The sequence below is a fragment of the Paramisgurnus dabryanus genome, chromosome 12 (assembly GCF_030506205.2).
Source record: "Paramisgurnus dabryanus chromosome 12, PD_genome_1.1, whole genome shotgun sequence".
Classification (NCBI taxonomy): domain Eukaryota; kingdom Metazoa; phylum Chordata; class Actinopteri; order Cypriniformes; family Cobitidae; genus Paramisgurnus; species Paramisgurnus dabryanus.
Genome location: NC_133348.1, coordinates 33501655 through 33517656, shown reverse-complemented (window position 1 = coordinate 33517656; position 16002 = coordinate 33501655). Strand labels below are relative to the sequence as shown.

The 16002-nt window shown below is 36.9% G+C and overlaps 1 protein-coding gene across 3 annotated transcripts in view; it reads right to left on the bottom strand.

Moving 5' to 3' along the window:
- The window catches only part of LOC135750085 (centrosomal protein of 128 kDa-like), a 70207-nt gene that overhangs the window by 11825 nt on the left and 42380 nt on the right, over nt 1-16002 (bottom strand). For 2 of the 3 annotated variants that reach the window (XM_065268856.2, XM_065268858.2), the window contains 5 exons: nt 12083-12275; nt 7884-7933; nt 7379-7402; nt 1185-1262; nt 984-1097 (listed from right to left, as the gene is read on the bottom strand). In XM_065268856.2, coding sequence (XP_065124928.1) covers nt 984-1097; nt 1185-1262; nt 7379-7402; nt 7884-7933; nt 12083-12275 — 459 coding nt within the window. The remainder of the gene's footprint in view (nt 1-983; nt 1098-1184; nt 1263-7378; nt 7403-7883; nt 7934-12082; nt 12276-16002) is intronic. The other variant, XM_065268857.2, reaches the window with a different exon arrangement.

The window sequence follows — 16002 nt, the reverse complement described above, 5'->3', positions numbered from 1 at the left end:
TTCACCTCCAACCCTAATCAAACACACCTGAACCTGCCAATCAAGCTTTTCACGGTGACCCAAAAATTGGATGCAGGTGTGCTGAAGCAGGGTTGGATCTAAAGTGGGGCGGGTAGATCTCCAGGAACAGGGTTGGTGACCACTGATCTACAAGAAACCTTAAAGCTTACCACATCACCGTCACTAAATGATTTTAAGCTACTTTATTACATGTTTGTTATCATTTGGTAAAATGTTGTTGTGATTTATGAGTATGTTTTTATGTTTTTGTGGTATATTGTATAATTTTTTTTCTTTTACCATCTGTTGCTGCCTTCTTGGCCAGGCCACCCTTGTAAAAAAGATTTTAATCTTAAAGAGTTTTTAACCTGGTTAAATCAAAAGAACTTAAGATGCTGACGCAGGCTCCATCAACTTTGGGCTCCATAAATGCTTATCAGAAACCTCACAGACACTCAGTCCATATTTTACACAGTCTATAGATAAGCCCTGGGACTTGCTAACATACTGTACTGTTACGTAGTTTGATCTGTTGGTTGCGATCTGTCCCAGTTACTGGTTTCAAGGTATATCAAAATTTAACATTTCTGTGATACCATTTCCAAGGTATGAGCTGTGTTTACACAAAATGAATTAAATCATATAGACATGTAATTGATTTGATGTTTACATTTAATATATATTACAAAAACGTTTGAAAGTACATTATAATTTAAAGGCTTTATTTTTACTGGGCATACATGCTGTATGTTTCTTTAAAAAAATGATTGTGTCCAGTTGAAGGTTGTTTGTATACTCAAACATTTGAAAATAAAAACAATTTAGTTTTACTGTGAAACCATGGTATTTTTGTTTAAGGTTATCATAACGCTAAAATCTTAAACTGGATTATGACTAATGTAACTATATGGACATATATTTATTTATTAATTATAAATATTTGTACATGTGATTGAGTGTGACTTTGCTTGAATTTTCCCTACCCTGTATTCCTGAATCTTTCTCTTAGATTCCTCAAGCTGATGTTGAAGGTGCCCGACTATCTCCTTATATTTGACGTAACGTTGCTCCACCATTTCTCTCTGCCTTTGTGACTCCTGAAACCACATACACCACCTATGATATATATTTTATATATTTTAGAGACGACTGAAATCTTGATTCCCCATCACCCATCATCCAACCTCAAGATCCTTGAAGTTCTCCAGCAGACTGAGTTTCTCAGGAACCGATTCCAGATGATCCAAGGCCAGCCTGGTGCTCTGGAAAAGAAGCACATTAATATCCGTAGCTTTATCCTATTCACACGAGCCATCTGAATGAGTGCATCTCCCAGAAGATATAAGGGTGAATTCTTGACACTAGATTGTTGTCATACTAAGCAAAAGGATGTAAATAGACGGAGCTGTGAGTAAAGGCTGGAGGTTTTCAGAAGCTAATTAAATGTTCGTCAGCCAGCCGTAGCACATAATGGTGATTGATGGGCTCGCCGTCAGATAGCTTATTTTTCAAACTGCATAAATACTGCCGAGTCAATGCAGGCGTCAATACTTTTAACAAACGACGGCATACTTCTTAGCTAGGTAATGATTGGTAATTCAGACATTTAACAGAAATCGTTACGCTATTGCGGATAGTGTACTGAGGTGTGGAACATTTCAGCAATTTAACTTGAGATAGAATATTCTGTACCAAAGCACAAAAACAACCTCGGTTAAACAGCATCATCATGTGCACTAGATTTGCGTTTCCTGAAAGAAAATACCACTGTTGCAATTCACAAAAGCAGTATTCAAATTTATGGTAATTTTAGGTTTAGCATTTGTGTAAATTACATCTCAGGGCTGCTTTACTGTTGCAATGTGTTAAAAAATTGATTGGGCTAAAAAGTGTTTTTAAATCCACAAAGGCCATTTAAAATCCAATATGGCTTGGCTTTTAGTGGATTTTTTAGGATTTTTTTATGGTAGTGCCCTCTTGAAAGTTTACAAAATTAACTTGGATACATGCATTAAAAAAATTTGTTTTTCTCCTCTTGGAAAACAAACTTAATATAATGGAGTCACTTAGTATCCAAATTACAGGGTTAGTTCACCCCAAAATTAGAATTTTATGCTAAATCACTTACCCCTCTGTCGTTCTAAACCACCCAGTCCTTTGATTGTTTTCAGAACACATTTTTAGATATTGTTGATGAAAAATGTTCACAATCAAGCACAAAAAAGCCTCACGCTTCTCATCAAAATATCTACAAATGTGTTCTGAAGACATTTAAAGTACTTTTGGTAGTTTAGAACGACACAGGGGCGTAATTAGGCCATTTTTCTTCTTAGCCCCCCTAAACAAATTCTATGTTAGCTCCATAAACTGAACACGGATTCGTGATCGTTTCAGTCCTCTTTAAATTTCATATGAAAACGGCAGCAGGGACTTCTTCCTCTGCGACTTTAAGCATGTTCAGCCCATCAGTGCAATACTCCAATAAGGTGGCGGAGCTAAAAGGGCGTCCAATTTAACGGGCTACTTTCACTCCATACAAAAATTAATTTCCCATTTATTGACACAGCACATTGTTAAAAACAAATATTAAGAAAATATTAACGTACGTACGCTGCAAATTTTACATTATGATTTCATCGTAGGCTGGATTAAGGTGCATAGTATTTGTCTTTCTGTGGACTTGATAAAGTCTATGCTTATAGATTGGGTTTTCTTTTTCTCTTTGTACGGTTTAACAGCAGAACTCATGGCATGTTTTTATTCTTGAAGTGATCTTTTTACTGTAGGATAATTAACTGTGTTGGACTGGACTTCCGCCTTGAATTTGAAAATGCAACGCGCATCTTGTTCACGGCACAGCACTTCCTACCCAAAAATAGCGCACGTGCACAGAGCTGAATGAGTTTCATGCTGGCGTCTTTTTGGTTAATAGACAAATACACATAAACATGTCTCAAAATAGCTTTCTTGGTATCATAGTAAACAACTGATTATCGTAACCGAATGTAACATTGCATTCGGTCTTGATGAAGTCTCTGTCATTAAAGTTAACTAAATAAGAAAACAAGAAGAGAAAATCACTCACTACTATAACTGGCTAACTGTATCACTGTTACAAAGATTAAACCACATTTATTTTAAATAGGCTAAATTACTTTTTTGCCAAAAAACCTTAGTTAAGTTTAAGGTTTATCTTGGAGTTTAGATTTTCTGAACAACTTGCTAGAAAGTTACTGGAGTGAAAATGAGATGTTTTTTCATTAACAATTTCATTTCAGTAATTCAAATGTAAGAAATTCAGCCTTACATTATGTCTACAGGAATCCATGAAGTTAGTACAGTAGCCTATAGGCATTTTTATATAATGTGGGTTAGTATAAAGAGTTTCGTTGCAAAACGAGATAACTCCGTTTTTAAGATTTTTGTGAAAACATGTTTATTATTATGTTATCATGTTATTATTTTGTTTTATGGTGCTACTTGGCTGTATTTTTTAAGTTATGAAAGTTTAAATCAAAACAAACCAACTGCAGTTGAATTGAACTAAAATGAAAATCCCAGAATCGCCCCTACACAGGGGTAAGTGATTTATGATGAAATGGTGAACTAACCATTTAAGTTTTTTTTTTTTTTTTGCATTTTTGACATTAATTTACCTAGACAATAAAGCTTTTGATAACTATACAATAATTTTCTCTGTAGTACCAAAAAGCAAATTCAGGAAAATTATCACAGTCATGCGCATGCATATTACATGTTCAGACATCGTGTGACATCACCAACTACTGACCTGGCAAGCATAATACAGCATTTTATTAATTTTCACTCATCCGTGTGCATGCAAGCATTAAAATGTTTCTGTTTTAGTTTAAAGTCGCAATGAAATTGAAATGAAAAACGATATATGTATTTTTAATAGTGTGGTATTATTAACAAATGACTTATCTGTGAGCTTCATTATTTTTTTAAAATTCGTGTGTGCTCATAATCTTTAATCAAAAATGCAAATCTCCTCCCCTCCTCAAAACGATCTCTCTTCACTTCCGGTCAAAAGTATGGCAGGTGGGCGGGGTCCGGGAGAAGATCGCAGTGATTAGCAATTAGCAACACGACCCAACTTCAAACGATCCAATCAGATCTCGATGGACAAATTCAAATCCAGCCCTGCCTTATTTCATCTCAAAAGCCGTTTCATTCGGATATACGTCACCACGGGGAAAATAAGGCAATCGCTACTTCCGTTTCATGGCGACTTTAAATATTGTGTTAGATTTAGTGTGAATGTACCCTAAAACTAGAAGTACAGTTCTGTTTTTAACCATACGCGAGGGTCCGTGTACAGTGTGACACAAATTTCGTCATCAGAATAGTACGTGGTGTCCCCGAGATTGTCCAAATTTTTTATAGTCAACTGATAGTAATCCATGTGTGTGTGTGTGCATGCATGGGTTGGGAGGGGGACCAGACCAGTTAAAAAACAATTGGTTAACTTTTATATTCTTTCACAAGCAGCACACAGAAAAAACTTTCGGTTAAAGTGACCAAAACTGCCTTTAAATATTTCCCCGCCATTGACGAGATATCTCGTCAATTAAGAGAAAACGCTTCCCCCAATGACGAGATTTTCCGTATTTCCGCAATACCGCTATTATCCACCAGGTGGCGCCCTTCCGCAACTTTTTAAAACCGGAAGTATTGCCCTATGGCAAGCTGCTGCATGTCTGTGTCTGTTTTAAAGATCGCTCTGAATGGGATCTCTATGAAAAGTCCGTCACAAAAATGGAAATATCTCTGCTTTTTGCTCAAAATATGGTGTTTGTGCAAAAACCTACCCATATTCAAAAGCTGATTGCAAAAGAACCACTAAAGGTAGGATGAAACGGTTTTTTTTTTTTGAAAGCAGAGGGTCTGTTCTTTCATTTGGTATATTGTATGTTTATATATTTAAAGAAGAACATTTTCTGGAAGGCATTAAACTTTGGTGAAAATCATGAAAAACGCTGGCGCTGGCTGGCAACTTTTTTTAAAAACGCTGGCGGTGAAAGAGTTAAAAGGGGCCAGAGAATGAAAAACGATTTTTACCTTGTCTATGTTGAATAATGGTAGTCTACACACATTTACAAACATACAAAAAGTTATAGACATGCTAAACATCTCAGTCTCATAGAAATTCCAGCCAGAAAACGGCCTAATCTGAAAAACTGATGCTTATGACATCACAGACATTTCCCTGCCCCTCCACTTTAAAATAATTGGCTACATTTTTAGAGTGGCAGCAAAGTCAGCCAATCAGTAATGAGTTTGCAAGTTAAGCCTACACATCCTCATGCCCATGGCGTCAATATTTGACGCACTTGACCATGCGTCAATATGTTACGCCGAGGGTATACCTTTCTCGTCATTTTTTGACGAACTGGGGACTTCAATACTATTACGTCCGTTGCATTCTCTTTCCTATTTTCTTACCATTTTCGCGTCGGTTTAGGGTTAGATTACGCAAATTAAACAGTGTACGCGAAATTAAACAGTTTAAACAGTTGTCACCTGGCGTTGGGGTTAGAAACAGTTGTCACCTGGCGTTGGGGTTAGAGTTAGGTTTGGGTAGGGATGTCATTATGTAAATCTAACCCTAAACCGACGCGAAAATGGTAATAAAATAGGAAAGAGAATGCAACGGACGTAATAGTATTGAAGTCCCCAGTTCGTCAAAAAATGACGCGAAAGGTATACCCTCGGCGTAACATATTGACGCATGGTCAAGTGCGTCAAATATTGACGCCACGGGCATGAGGATGGGTTGGTTAAGCCAGTAGGGGGAGCCAAATAGGTGCAAAACCACTTGTTTAAAATCCCCCACCCTAATAGAGCTATCTGAGAGAGGTTTTTAGGAAGCTTCTAAGGAATTACAGACACAAACAAAAACAATTTTGTCTACATGTCACATCACAGAACAAGGATAAATACTCCGTTCAATCATTCTATGTCACCTTTAAGTGATGAATGAAGATGAAACTGACTATGCATTTTTTTTAATGAAAGGCACTATAAACATTTGTCAAATAATTCCTCAAAACATTTAAAGCCATGGTGTTAAGAACATCACACAAAGATATATAAACAAAGATAACTAAACCTAATAAATAACAAATGTGGTCCTACCTGCTACAGTTTAGCGAACTTATTTAATTTTGAGATTTAGCGCATCAAAGTGTTTATGACAACAAAAATGACAAATGACATATAATTATCTGTGATTCTTACTGTAAATGATAAAAACTAAAAACAAAAATCTGTTCATTGATGTTTAGTTTGATGAACTCCTAAACATGATCCTAAATATGACACGCAGAACACCTAGCGCATTCGGCTAAATTGCACGTTTCTGCACGCAACAGCGCAACATCAATACAACAAAAACCAATTAAACATTTACAGAGTTAAATTTGATGAGAATTGACCTTTATAAAAAATAAAAAACAAGGCCAGAAATAACAAAGGGGCAGAACAAATGTGTGCAAAATGCCTGATGTGCAGGGGAACAAAATACAAGCCACAAATAGTTAAATCAGATAACGCTAGGTGATCTATAAATAAAATAAAAATAAATTAATTAATAAAATAACGATAGCATAGCCAGAATTGCCAGCTTTGTCTTTTTAACTGCAGAAACAAAGAGACAACTGCTTCGCAATGGTTTATTAACCTGGAAATCTCTTCCCATATGGACGTGTAGCCCTGGTTGTTATATTTATAAACGCACTTTAAAAATATTTATTGAAAGGTACTTTTTCATATATTATTTGCTTAGTATTATCATAATGATAATAGGCTGTATAGTAATACATTGGGAGAAAGCTGTTATACTGTATGTGAAATTGGATAACGTGCACCCTTAAACGGACAAAACTGAATGATCCTCATTTCATAACACGTCTGCGACAATTCGACTTTGAGATTGGTATTCAAATAAGGCTTCTCCTATCGAAGCATTTAAACTTTGACTTACCGGGGTCACCCCTAGCGCGCACTGTAAAATTTTTGTAACCGGGCGTACTTTGTATGCGTAGGTCACGTATGCACCTCTACAGGAGAATGTAGTATGTAGCCATGGAGATGCTTTGCGTTTTGTTGCAATGTGCATTCGTCAAACTATGCTTTTTGCACATACGTTTGCAGAAACGTAATAAAAACTTGACTATACTCTTGGCTTTAGTCCCTTGAGTAGCGTAAGTGATGCATTTGCATTTGAATAAAAAAGACAGAAAAAAAGTCTGTTAAGTGCTTGAGGCTGAATTAATTCTAAAAAAAAACTGCTGTTGAACAGAACAATCTGACTGCTTTTATGAGACATTTTAGGAAAAACAGAAAAACATCCTACCGTTTCGAGATCGGCTATTCGATCCTGAAAATAAGAACAGAAACAGAGGTGACTATGACTAGACACAAAAAGTGCTATTCAGGAGATGTGAGGTTTCTACACTGTCAGTCAAAAGCAACACCTGGGAGAAATCCAGGGCCAGGTGTAATTACTGAATCTGCTTTCTATTGTCTGGGTGCATGCTGCTGGTTTCCATCCCCACCAAGGGACAGATTCATAATACAGGCAAGATAGCAGGTGCTTCAGTAGCACAGCAGATGGTCATAGTAGATGAAGTTTTAAAGTATGCAGACGAACGAGTGAAACGGTGCGATAACACATCTGGCACATGCACAAGGAGTTATGTAAGTGCAGGGTTATGAAGATGCATCACACCAGCTACAATAAGAAAACTCTGCGTGCATCTTCAAGTTCAAGTGCAAGTTAGATTGCATGTTATTTCATTATTTCAGGTTGGGAATTTTACATTACGGCTAAACTTTCATGCAAACTGTTTTATACTGACCTGAAGATTTCTCACCTCCTCTTCTCTCTTGCGACTTTTTTCAAGAAGATCTGAAAGATAAAATTAATGATTAACACCAACTTTAATAATTCACACATAAGCCATGCAAATTTATAATGACAGAATGATGTAATGTTTTTTAATTCATGTGCGCTTAGCAACGCTATTCATCTTTTGCATTAATTGAAATATACAACTCAAGTGAAAAATTCACATGACACAAAGGTAAGTCCTGCGAGTAATCTAGAGCAAGGAACACAATGTTTCGTGTTTGGTGCGTATGCAGTATTATGAAAACCTGTCTCTGATGATGTCACTTTGACAGCTTGGGCGGAGCATCTGTCCGAGTTCCGTCACTGAATGAAACACCTCCTACATTTCTAGATCCAATCAATTTACAAATGAAAAACGCAAGCCATGCCTGCTCTCGGTTAATATTCTGTTTTACGGAATATGTCAAAATACGGAAGTCGCTCCTGACTTCCTGTTTACATGGGAATTTAATTACAGACTTGACAATTATGACCATAAATCAGTTCGGCTTTGAAGGCTTTAGCCCATGTTGCTATACAATACAAGTTTACAATACAAGTTTTATTTATTTTCAGAAACAAGTCAAGTAGGTTGACTGAAAAGTGCGTCATAGAGAAATGTACTCTGAGCAGCAGGGTGAAACTCAATATTAGCATAAGAACACCGACTGCAATCATTTCCGTCCCCGTTTCTATTACAACTGTGGAGTCTATAAGCAAGATCCCTTTAGCTGTGATTGCCTACATGTTTTTTTCTTTTGAGCTGGATTGAAGAGAGCTGACCATGGACGAGCTCACGTACTTGATATATCTCAATGGGAGCTCAACAGGAGCGATTCAGAGCTCTCATCAGCTCTGGGGATAAAGGCACCAGATTTAGTGGACATGAAATGAGAGAACATTTAAGGTGAGGGGTGTGTGGACATTTCGTACGATGCCCACTTTCAGGAGTAAAATTTTTTTCGATGACTTATTAAAGGGACACTCCACTTTTTTGAAAATATGCTCAGTTTCCAGCTCCCCTAGAGTTAAACATTAGATTTTTACAGTTTTGGAGTTCATTCAGCTGATCTCCGGGTCTGGCGCTACCACTTTTAGCATAGCTTAGTATGAAGGGGTCGCACACCAAACGCCCAGCTTAGCGCTCCGCGTCAAGTCGCGTCTAGGACAACTCGGTAGGGATGTAACGATTCAATCGCAATTCAATCGCGGTCCCCATTAAAAAAGCATGTCTGAAATCGATTCTGAATCGCAAGGCTGCGATTCTTTGTTTTATGCACAGCTTGTGCGTGTACTACGGCATTTGTTCAGTAGGAAGTCCTTATCAATCTAAAATCATTATGAGTCGGAGTCGTTTATAACGTGCATTTAAAAAAGCAACACTCGTTAAGCAAAATCATTCAAAATATTCTTTATTATCATGAAAATACCTGAAACAATTTGAAGAACAGCGTATAAATATTCCTGTGTAGACATTTCCTGGAATAGTGTTTGCAATGATACTTCTTGTGTGATACAAAGGGAGTTTCTGCATGAGAGCGCCCCCTGGCGTTTGGATGTGCCGGGATTTCACCTTAATTCATTCAAATTCATTCATTGAGAAAATGTGCATTTGCACGGTTATTCGTTACACCCCTACAACTCGGAGGTACACTGGAAGTGCACATTAAATAGTGCAAACTTAGTCAGATAGCGTATACTTCAAAACGCTAAATATACGTTAGCAGCCAACATTAATCGTTAATGATTTGGGACAAATATGATGTTATTTAATGTTATACCACGGGTCTGTTGAATGCTGGATTCTGATTGGCTGAGAAATGTTCCGTGGGTATGCATTAATTTCTGATAACCGCATACTTAACTTGTCAAATGTCTTAAAAATAGGCACCAAAGCAATGTTTGCAGTAACCGTGGTATAAGAGGAATAATTGACTCCAGTCCTTTGAATTATTTGAAAATAATGCACACCCGCGGTTGCACCTTGGGTGTGCATTATTTTCTTATAATTCAATGCCCCGTCGTCAATTATTCCTTACTTAAACTATGGCTGCGTCCGAAAACTCTAAACTGCAGGCAGGAAGGCATCAAGGCATGTCCGAATCCAATGTTGGGTTTACTTCTCGACTCCTGAGATCTTGTCCCACAATCATTGATGCGCGAGTCAATGTATAAACAACCCAATGGTTTCAACTAACCCGCTCAAAACTCGAACTGGAAAAAAATTAAAATAAATATTGACCCGACCCGCTCCATGGCCCGCATTTTTTAAAAGTAGTAATTGTTTAAAATAGTTAATTGGCATCTTTATTTCAAACGACGTGACTGACTGCGACCCGAATATCATTACAAATATTTTTGGATGACTTGTAACTGCGGGTGACCGCAGGCACCCGGTCATTTTGGATCAACCCGCTCATCACTGCCCACAATTCTATGCGTGTGCACATGGGGATTGTGATTGGTTGAGCCTGGTCAAGTTCGAAAAAATAAAATGGCGGCCAAGAAAGCGTCTGGAACACAAATTTAATGTAAATAAATGTATATTTTCACTTTTTACACCTTTTTATTGCATTTCTAGCAAGAAATTAGTATTGTAGTTTTCAAATATGTGATTGGTTATCACTAATGGGCTCTCTGTTTATATTTCAAACACGCTGCCTGAAGTGTGTCCGAAAGCGTTTCTCTTAGCTGCCTTCATGCCTCCGAAGTCTTTGCCTCGTGAGGCAGAGAGGCAACAAGTCAGCTGCCTAAGTTTTCCAACGCAGCCTATGTGAGTGGCGCGACAGGGATTTGAGCAACTTCCTGAGTCGTAGCTGGGCGCTACGAACAGGTGCCACCCTGTCGGTGCCGGTGTGCGTATAGTCATAGAAAACAATGTGTTTGATTTTTTAGAACAGCGCGGCGCTGCACGTCCGGTGTGCGACCCCCTTAATTCATTAATTCAGCTGATTGACCATTAGCATCGCACTAAAAATAACCAAAGAATGTAGCGGACAGTGCTCCGAAATATGGTGCAGACGCACTTCCGGCGACCCGAGTTCGAATCCCGGCTCCAGGTCCTTTGCCGATCACATACCCCTCTCTCCACCCTGTACTTTCCTGTTGTCTCTTTATTACTGTCTATCAAATAAAGGCAAAATGACCCTAAAAAAAGAACCAAAGAGTTTCAATATTTTTCTTATTTAAAACGACTCTACTGTAGTTACATCGTGTACCAAGACCGACGGAAAGTTAAAATGTGTGATTTTCTAGGCAGAAATGTCTAGCAACTATACTCTCATTCTGGCGTAATAATCAAGGACTTTGCTGCTGTAACATGACTGCAGGAGGAGCAATGATATTACGCAGTGCCCAAAATTAGTCCCCTGCTATTGAAAGTTACTAAGGGGACTATTTTCGGGCAGTGTGTAATATCATTGCTTATACATAGCATATCTGCCTAGAAATTCACAACTTTAAATTTTCCGTCGGTCTTAGTACACGATGTAACCACAGAACGGTCAAGTTTTATATAGGACAAATATCAAAACTCTTTGGTTATTTTTTAGCACAATGCTAATGGTCTAATCGGATTGAATGGATTATACTAATCTATGCTAAAAGTGCTAGCGCCAGTCCTGGAGATCAGATGAATGGATTACAAAACTGTAAAAATCAATTGTTTAACTCTAGGGGAGCTGGAAAATGAGCATATTTTCAAAAAAAAGTGGATTTTCCCTTTAAGGTCATTATTCAGAAGTGCTTCAAGTCCAAACATGGTTTTGGGATTATATTTTTGTTGTAAATTTATAATTTCATCTTGTGTGTTTTATTTTAAACGGTGGGCAAGTTTTGCCTAATGGAAGCGCAAATATAATTTGTCTTGAACATATATCAATGGCAGTTTATACCCATGGACAACATGGGATTTCAGTAAATTTTTCCCAACAATCATTATAAGCAAATGTGATGTCCACTAGATTTCTAATTTGACTTCTCGCAACATCAAAATGTGAACATGACAGCTTTGTTTCGAATTAGAAGTTACAAACTGGTACTAGTTTAGTACTGGTGACTCGGGGTGGATCAGCACCCAAATATTATGGTAGTGCAATACTGTTTGCTGAATAATGTGATATGACTTGACAATACTACAGTGATGATGTTATTGGGGCGAGTAAGTACTTCTCTTCTCTGATTGGATGTCTTGAAGGAGCCGGTCCTGTTGGGTAATTCGGTCCAGGAGACTGTGCTGCTCTGAGTCTCTGCTTTGTTTTAAAGCTTTTGTTTTCTCCCTGTACTCCTGTAGTGTCCTCCTCAGTCTCCTCTCATTGGCGTCACGCTCACGCACCTCCTCACACAGCCAGTTGAGCTTCGTCTAAAAACACAGACAGAGACACTGAACAAACATCTGTATTACAAGACGTCAGGCATGTGATTGGTCAAGGACAAAAAAGAAGGAAGGAACTCAACACCAGCACGCAAGAACAAAATGCACACCTATAACATATATACACACAAAAAATACAAAAAATAAAATGATTTAAGTCTGATGGGTAATTTATAATATACATTTAAAATGTAAGCATTTTACTAGTAACCAAACAATGTTTAATAAATGGGTAGATAAATGTGCAAAGCTTTAACAAGTGGCATTTACATCTATTTACATAATTTTATTTTGCAGTAATCTGTACATCAGTGGCGTGCGTGGCCAGACATTTTTATATTATGGTTTTTGAGTCACGGGTTGAATGATTTTCGGATCAGCAAAAAAAAGCGATGGGGAACATAAAATAATGAATTTATTGATGAAAAATCAAGAAATAGCATATAAAAATAGAAAAGAACAAAGTAGTGATTAGGTATAATAAAATTAATAATAACACTCTTTTCATTCGTTAAATTAAACGTAATTTATCTTTTTAAAGCTATTGAAGTGACTTTTCCTTTTGTCTTCTGTAGTTTGATTGACATGAAGCACAAGCATAAGAGGAACTGTCCCTTTAAGAACGGATAAGCGCGGATCCGTACACTGACACATCTGATTGCTTCTCAACTGTTGACTTATCATAAATGACTGCTTTTATGAGAAAACTTGTCAAGCATGTGGTGTTACGAGATAATTTTGTGTGTATATCCACTGTCAAAGGTAGAGAAATTATGTGTTTGCAGGCTTTTTGAAACGCGCGTCTCTGTGCGTTCGCTTTTGAGTTTGTGTCCATAAGTGTGTGTGCAGAAGTTCACTTTAGCATCTTTGGCATTCAAATAATCTAAAATTGCATAAATGTTAACATTTGCAAGGCTTATAAACACATGCAAATGATAAACTTTCTATAAATAGTTATTACTGATTTATGCTTATTTGAGCGATTATTATTGAAGCGATTATATATTCGTGACTATATATTATAAAGACCAGACGTCACTCTGTCCAATTTGTATTAACAGTATCTGATGCAATATTTTTGCAGTTTTAACATATTTACGTATTTATAGTAGGCTAGTAGACCAATGTGACTTCCAAAACAAGGAGTATGTCCATCATTTGTTTCAATCCATTCCAATAAAATTATTTCAGGTCACTTAGCAACGTCAATCTATGTATAGGCCTATATGTTTTTTTTTTTTATTGATATCATTGACACCTCAAAATTCTACAGTGATACGTTTTACAGCGTCTTATACTCGACTGATGACTTTACGTCTCGAATGTAGTCGCTCTTGCGCATCCTCAACAAGCCTAAAAAGAATGCAAAAAGGCGGCTGATATCAAATTAGCGCGAGAGCGCTTAGAAAGCAGACTCAAACTTGGTGTCTCATGCCTGTGGTTTTTGCGGCTTTGCATGAAGTCGAACAAACCTAATGTCAGGGATACATGTTGGATGACGGCAAAGAAAAATGCATTTCTAATATTCCAAGAATACTGCTGAGCATACACTGTAAAAGTTTTTTTTCACAATAAAGGCTTAATCAGAAAATGCTTATAATTAAAGCAGAAAATGATGTGCGTGTAATTGTGATAAATGTTGAACAGTCTCGTTTAAATTATCTTCCAAGCTTTAGACCTTAGGCTTTTTCTTAGTACTCAACAGAGCTACCGAATAGAAAGTGCTTTTCAAAATCTTTTCAGTTGTTTGTTGCTATTTGGAATTATAAAAAAAAAAAAAATTTGTTTTCTTGATGTTTTACATTTATTAATGAATGTATGTGGCAGTGGACACTGTATTCAAATAACAATCTAAAAGAGTGTCAAGGTAATGCACATACTGTATGGCAAAAATATACAGCTATAGTTAATATTTTGTTTTTAAATACATTTAAGCAGAGACAATGAAAGGGATTTAATGAGCGAGCTGACAGCAGCCCCTCTCAAAGTTTTGCTTAGGGCCAGAAGTCTAGGAGGGGCTCTTCTTGTGACACGCAATATCATGAGGAAAAGGATCATGATATTTCACATGACTTTTTTGGTACAGCTATACTTTAGAAACAAACAAACCATCCAATAACTAGGGCTGGGCTAAAAATCGATTTTTCGATTAATCGTTTTTTAAAACGTGGTCGATTAAAAATCGATTCTCAAAGAGCAGAATCCATTTTTTTTTTCATATTTATTTCCGCAAACACTGAATGGAGGTATGGAAGCATTTTAGATTTCGCAAGCAAGATGTGTTGTGGCTTTTAATTTCTTTTTATTAATTACCCACTTCTGTTCAATTTTCTTTTTTATTAATATAGTATTTGTATTAAATCTATTTTCATTGAGTTGAATCGAGAATCAAATATAAAAACCTACCTAAGAACCGGAATCGAAATTTAACCGAGAATCAAAATTGAATCGATTTGATAGCTTGTGAATCGAAATTGAATCGATCTGGAACCTCTGAATCGATACCCAGCCCTACCAATAACATTACCTTAAAGACTCCATGATAGGAAACCAAATAATAATAATAGTCTGTATATATACACATTTCTTTTAAATACTCTATGTTTAATGCTTTTTAGAATTACTTCGTGTGACCCTGGACTATAAAGACTATAAACTTTTCCTCTCCAAAAAACAGCAACTCAGTAAGTAGTTAAGTAAGTTTTCCGTTGTTTATCATGGGCATAGTCTCTGGACTTTTAATCAACCCTTGTATGTTTAGGTAACACGGCTAGTTTTACCTTGTAGCTTTCATTTAAAGTAACAAGCGCAGGGCACCTTGACCCAGTATGAGCAGGACAATAGCATAACTAGGGTACCTTAATCTGACTTATCATTTTCAGTACCTTCTCCATTACTCGATTCTTCATCTCTGGATGTGAAATAGTCTATTATAACATCGTTTAGGGCACTGACATAACCAGGATTGAGCACACGGAGGCATTCAAGAGCTCTGATCTTCTGGCCGTCCTTCAACATGATGCCCAGCCGATGCCTGACTAACCAGCGGAACCCATTTAATCTCCTTATCCGTTTACATATATACTGCATATATATACACACACACACACACACACACATCATCAACAACACGCTCACTTGTAAAGTTTACTCATAGCCGCTGTATTTTGCTACTTATGTTGTCTGTCGATTTTTCTGTGTTTTCCCCTGCTTCTATTAATGTAAAGCTGCTTTGATTCAATTAGCTATTCTGAAAAGCGCTATATAAATAAAATGTAATTTAATTGAAAGTGAGCAGCTCATTCATACTTCACTGCGATCATATTCTGCGCAATCTCACAGTAACATTGTATTAAAAAAATTAGCTTGCCATAGTTTACTCAGGACTAACACAAGACAGGTTAACATGTAGTTTAGTTTGATATGTGAACTGTTTTTGTAGTGTTAAGAGAAGGAAAGCTATGGGTGATTGTGTTGCACCTCTGGTGGTCCGGGTGTGGTCTTACAGGAAAACATTAAAGTCTTTTAAGCTTGCCACTATAAATCATTATTTGAAGTACATTTTGCCATGATTTTTCAGAGTTGATAGACAAGATGTATCAGAATAGTAATTTAATGAAAACCCAAATTTGACAAAAAAAATGTAATTGAAGGTTTTTTAATGAAAACATTACAGCGTGACATCCAACAGGTTTTCCCAGATTGCATTACAATT